The sequence below is a fragment of the Melopsittacus undulatus genome, chromosome 1 (genome assembly GCF_012275295.1).
Source record: "Melopsittacus undulatus isolate bMelUnd1 chromosome 1, bMelUnd1.mat.Z, whole genome shotgun sequence".
Classification (NCBI taxonomy): domain Eukaryota; kingdom Metazoa; phylum Chordata; class Aves; order Psittaciformes; family Psittaculidae; genus Melopsittacus; species Melopsittacus undulatus.
In genome coordinates, this window is record NC_047527.1 from 51,268,376 (window position 1) to 51,274,375 (window position 6,000).

The 6,000-nt window shown below is 53.1% G+C and overlaps 1 protein-coding gene across 1 annotated transcript; it reads right to left on the reverse strand.

Moving 5' to 3' along the window:
• Positions 1 to 693: 693 nt before the first annotated feature.
• On the reverse strand, positions 694 to 5,290 carry TMEM200C (transmembrane protein 200C). The gene is made up of 2 exons (XM_034064056.1): positions 5,228 to 5,290; positions 694 to 3,081 (listed from the first exon to the last, which is right to left on the reverse strand). Exon 2 carries the CDS (start codon positions 3,036 to 3,038, stop codon positions 1,389 to 1,391), a length of 1,650 nt encoding a protein of 549 aa, XP_033919947.1. The 5' UTR covers positions 3,039 to 3,081; positions 5,228 to 5,290; the 3' UTR covers positions 694 to 1,388.
• Between the last annotated feature and the right edge of the window lie 710 nt (positions 5,291 to 6,000).

Genomic DNA, 6,000 nt, shown 5'->3' on the forward strand with positions numbered 1-6,000 from the left:
ATCTGAAGTATTGACAATATCTTCTGAGCACACAAAGCTGTTTTGGCAAAATAAAAGAGTGCCTGCCGTGCTGCAGCTAGAAAAATGAAACAGATCGTCAATTCACCAAAAATCTGCCTACAGACAAGGCATTCTCCAGCCTTCAGGAAACCTGATGCTTTGCTCACGCAGGAAGAAATCCTCACCACGCTGAAGTCGGTGAGAAACCTCCGCTGATTTTAGCAGGGCCAACTGCTATGAGATTGACAAGGCTATTATTATGCTTTAAAATTAAACTTATGCACACGCATTCACAAATAGGAACCATAACAGCAGCAAGGCTTAATGCAACAGTTATCAGGGAAGTGAAAAAATCAGAAAGAATATGCTGCAGCTTGAGATTAATGTGTAATGAAAAATTTAATTTTAATAGAAGGTCAAACCTCTGATTTTTTTTTCTTAGCGTGTCAAAATCTCACATTTCTTCAGCTGTCACAGAGCACTGTTAGAAACGGAGACAGGATTTTCTGACTGAAGTGTGGTTTCTCAGAGACTGAACCAGTATTTATTTTGAAATTCCTCCTAAATTATTATTACCCACTTAAAAGCATAAGCAAACACTTGGCCTCATAGTATCTCTATAATCTTTCACAGTAGAAAACCACAAGATTTCTATGTAATTACTTACCAAAATAAAGGAACTCTGTGTGTGTGTGGCTTTGTTTGTAAATGTTTTATTAAAAAAATTCTTTTAATGCTATTAGTCAATACATGTGTAATAATACTTAATAAAGTATCACATAGTAGTAGGTATTTTGGATTCAGGAATGCAGTGGGTTTAACTAAATCATCAGAGCTCTGTTCTGCTCCAGTCTCTTCTGAATTGTCTTTTTTTCCCCAGAATTTAAACAAACTCATTCTTTGTCAAGGTACGTCATCCTTAAGGCCTTGCAAACTTTTTAGTGATTGAACCAAAACAAAGAGAGAGCTCATCTTTCTTGATGTGAAGACCACACTGCTCTTGAGCTTAAAAAGATGCCTGCAGTTTTCAAGCAGTTAGTGGCAAATCAGCAAGAAAGAAATCAGAGGAGAAGAAGGGGCACTTGGAAATCAAAACAGTAAAGTGCACAGGTACACTGTCTGAAATTGTATTAATCTGATCCAAAGGACTTGCTGGACTGTGGATATTTAATACAATTTGGCTTGCATGAAATATACAATCATGATCAGACAGAAAGGATTTTCTTTCTCTTCCTGAAATCATCTACAGGCTATATGGAATTCAATTTTCAAGGGTAACATACTGCAGCTCTTTGGATATTGATTGGTTTCCTAAGTCAACAAGGAGATGGAGAAGGGGGGGAAGGTGTGGAGGGTTGCAAGGTGTCCTTGTGCCTTCTCTGGTTTTTTTAGATGCCAGTACTCTCCAGTTCCCCATCCTCCAGCCGTAATGCAGCATGCGACCTAGAAATCATAAACAGTTTCTCTTTATTTGTATACTGTTTTTGAGTTTGCTGGGATTGCTTCACTGTTTGCTCTCTGCTGGTAGCCTTGAGGGGGTCTGTCTTCTCAGGTGATTCCTCCTCACAGTCCTGGATTTTACTGGCTGAGGTGTTGGCAACTGACTCCAAGGAGGTGCCTGCCTCCTCCAGGTGGCTGTAGCCCTTATTGCTGCTGGAAGGCTCAGACTGGGAGCTCTGGGAGTCCGTCCTGACGATGGCAGGAGAGGATGAGGGGGGCGACTCCCCCAGATCAAGAGATTTGGAGTAGCTAGAAGATGCCTTTACCAAGAGGCTAGAGTCCAGGTCCCTGCTGACAGCTGGGGACCGAGGTGGCTCTGGGGAAAGGGGACACCTGGCATCGGGCAAGCAGCTGGTGCTCTGCCGTCTGAGAACCAACTTGTGCCTCCTCATCCCACAGCCTCCCTTGACGTGACTGCTGCTGAGGTCAGTCAGGCTCAGTTCAAATTCCCCCCGTGGTATCTCCTGGGCTCCCCTCTCACCAGGGGGCCTCAGCCAGCCTTCTCCTCTGCTGCTTGGCGCCAAGGGCAAGAGGGCAAAAGCACTCAGTGAAGAGCTGACAATGGAGCTGGCTGTGCTGCACCGGCCCCAACTCTCTGGTGGGCTGCAGGGTGGGCTAGTGACAGCATGGCCAGCAAGGTCAGTGCGCTCCTGGTAGATGCTATACACAGCCTCGGCTAGGCTGGGTGGCTGTGGTGGGGTGCAGAAAGAGGAACGCCGTGATGAGGATGCCAGGTCTGGTGGGGAAAGCGAGACAGCCAGCCCTGGTGGCCAGGAGCTCTTGGCCAGCATGGCTGCAGCACCCAGGCCTTCACCGCCAGGCTTTAGCTCCAGGCTCCGGGACTGCACGTAGTTGACAAAGCCATTGAGAGGGGCTGAAGCCAGAGTGCCTCCATCCTTGGTCCGCAGGCTATGGGCATCAATGACAGTGGAGTAAAGGTCACGCAGGTTGATGATCTTTGTCTTCTTGTCGCGGTTCTCATGCAATACTGCATTGGCACAGATGAACAGGAAGATGCCGATACCCATGATGAGGGGGCCCAGCACCTTCAGCTTGTCTGAATGCAAGTAGCTTGAGAAAAGACGGAAAAGGAAACCCACTGAGGCCTGGGGAGACAAGGAGGTGGGGGGAGACTGTGGGGACCCCCAGGTGGTAGCAGTGGTGGAGGTGTTGATTCTGGGAGATGACTCTGGATGGCCCCCTGCTTGTGCCCCTTCCTGGCTCCGGGAACGGTTCTTGGGGTTGCCACCTTGTGGTGCCAGGTGCCGGCCTCCGCCGAAGCTGCCTTCTCTGTACACCTGGCTGGGCTTTGGCCAGTAGCCCACCACAGCCAAGGCAATGCCCACCAGCAGAACCAGGATGCCACAGAGGGCGATGAGCCCCGAGAGGGAGCACAGCTTGAGCTTGCCTTTCACCACCACCACGTCGTTCTTGCGCTTCTTTTTGGCCTTGCGTTTGCGCTTGGGGACTTGGCTTTGGGGTCGCAAGGGGTCCTGTTTCCTAGCTGAGATCCTCAGGAGGCCTCCAGTGGCGATCATGGCTGGCTACCCAGAGCACTGCTCCCTATGGCCACTCCAGCTCCTGCAGTGAAAAGGAGAAGAGAAAAGGGTGAGGAGCAGGGGCAATGTGCAGTACAAAAGGTGTTTCTTCTGTTCCTCATTCAAACTCCTGCTAATTAAAACCCTCAACAAGTGGGAAAGGAGTTGACACAAATAGGCTGATCTCCCTTGCCCACACAGCTGTGGTGTGTGAGGACTGATAGCATCAAATCAGCGGTGTGCCCCAATACACTCTTGCCAAAAAGCTACTTAATTTATTTACACTCTAGGTAAATGACAGGAGAAGTAGTATCTGCCAGTGTAAACAAAAAGCTGGTCTCAGAAGGAGCTTGCAAAGCACTGGAGCTCAGAGCATGCTGAGTCCCACTCCCTAGCAAGGTCTGGGGTTACACTGCACACTGACTGCAGCTAGTAGCATCATGCAGGATGTGAGAGGATGGGGGAAATAAAAGCACGTAGGCAGCATGTTTGATCTACGGATACCATTTGTTTCATTACATTACCTACATATTACTGGGGGGAGAGTTAATATATTACTTGCCTGTCTCAAATGAGTGGGAAAGTCACAGGGGAAACATTTGTACACTGGAAAGTGGTGCCCTGCAAAAGTTTCTTCCCAGCCACTTGCATTTGATCTGCAATATTACAGAAATCCATCTCCCGCCTGCTGTCCAGAGGCATCCCTGGTTTGGGAACATGTGCGAAGCTCCAGGTAACGGTTATGTAACGGTGGCGAATTCCCCGCCCCCAGAAAGGGGAGATGGTTGCTGACAGGTAAAAGAAGGCATGTCAAACCTTACTAAAGGCGGAGTGAACCCTTTCGAGTCACCCGGGGAACTGACAATGACCGCTTGGAGGAAAGTGGCAGGGGGCTAAACGTTCAGCACTCATGGCTTTTGTTCTGCCAGACCATCAAAAGTCAGCTCTCAGTTCCAAAGATCCCAGCTACAAAACACAGCGTGTAGGAGCAATTCCTGTACTGTTGCAATTCTTTTTGAAAGATATCCCTTCATGCTACCGCAGAGCAGAATCGCCTTTCCACTTTCCCTTTCTGAGTGTCCGATTATTTTTTCTTTGAGGGAGCAAAAGATGACAGCACAGAATATAACACGATTTACAAAGTTCAATTAATTGCACTGAAAGTCGATTAAGAAAGCATCTAAAAAAATAAAGAACTTGCCTCCCTTCCCCCGTACAGCTTCTGAATCCCATTTCTTTTCTATTCCATTCCCAGATTCGCCATGTATGCGGTAATTTCGTGTCCTATTTACTCCATTTGTATTTTCCCCCGGAAAAAGAAGGGTATTGTCAGAGGGGACATTGTTAAATTACTCTCCGAGGTACTGCACGCTCAAAACAAAGAACAGAGACTTGTCTTCTCTTTTCTACCACTGAACTATTTATTTAATTAAAAAAAAAAAAAACACACAACATTTTTTGTTGACGCAAAAGTGTAATTATCGGGGTACCCTTTGCTTTAATTGCCGGCTCGCTGGTCTCATTCATTCTGCTGCCCCACTAGCCAGCAACCCGTCTCCTCTATCACGGCGAAGGGAGATGGTGATCAGCTCCGAGGCACCTTCCCAGTCCAGCATCGCCTGGCACTTAGTTCTGGCGATGGAGAGCGCGGAGCTGGGCACGGGAAGGAGGGCACCGCCGGACAGCCGGCCATTGCCACTGACAGCAACGCAATGAAGCAGCCCGAGGTTCGCAGCAGGGGCTGGAGCCACCTTTCGCACGAATTGACCGCGACCTCCACTAGCAACCCCCCGCCGGCGGCTTCTTCGGCGAGCCCTCAGGCACTACCCGGACCTTGCTCGGTAAAGACCACATACAGTTTTAACAGTATTAACAGGATTCGGTTTAATCCCTTCCCATCCCTCGGCCGCCACAGACGGGGCTGGCTGGGATCCTCTGTCAGGGCACCGGCTGAAACGCGCCCGGACACCAGACCGAGGGCGCCCGCCGGGGTCTGCCGCTGGCTCTCCCGGGGGCGCCGCGCCGCCCGGGCTGGCCTCGCAGCTCCCCGCTGTCGGGGCAGGGCGCCCAGTCCCTCGGGGCGGCAACCCCAGTCGTTCCTACCACACCCCCGGGGGGATCGGTCAGGGGTCGCGAACGAACGGAGCCGCCGCTCAAGATGGCAGTATCGGGGGTCCGCGGTCACTTACCGAGGAGGACCGGGGAGAAGTCCACTCGGGAAGCGGCCGAGCCGCCGCGGGGAAGAAACTTTCTGGCCCGAGCGGGCATCCCCGCGCGGCGCCCGCCCCGCCGCAGCCGCTGCAGCCTCGCCGCCCCTCACGGCCCCGGGCGGGCGGGCGGCGGGGCTGGGCCGAGCGCTAGGCGCCCCGTCGGCCCCGCCGCCGCTGGCCGCCTCAGGGAGCTCCGCGGGAGCGCTGCCCCCTCGCCATACCGCATCCTTCCAGCCGAGGGGCCGCCCCCCCCGGCAGCGCGCACCCGCCGGCCCCGCTGCCTGTGCCTGTGCCGCCGCTGCGGGCGGTGCGCGGCTGCCGCGGCTGCGGCCGGACTCGGCGCCGTTGCTAGGAGACGGGAGCCGTGACACAGGGAAATTGCGGCAGGATGGCCGCGGCCGCCTCCCTCCGCCAACGCCACCTGCGCACCTGCGCCCGCCCGCCACCGCCCCGCCCCGCCCAGCGGTGGCACCGCCCTCCGAGGCCCCGCCCCGCCCCGCCTCACCTCGCCCCTCCATGTTGTGCGTGCTGGGCCCCGCCGTGTCCTGCCGTGTCCCGCCGCAATGTGCTCGCTGGCCTTTTCTTTCCCCCGTCTGACAAGTGACTCTTTTATCCTATCTCAATCCCCGACTCCCTCAGTCCATCCCAGGGCTCACCATCTAGGAGCCTGGGAGTGGGATGGTGGGAAGACCGTCCTCCTCCTTTCCACCAGTGTCAGTGGTGTCTCGTCAGCTTCAGGCTCAGCCACCTCA

Excerpts from the sequence above, each read along its gene's own strand:
- TMEM200C (XM_034064056.1), bottom strand. The coding sequence starts at position 3,038 with ATGATCGCCACTGGAGGCCTCCTGAGGATCTCAGCTAGGAAACAGGAC.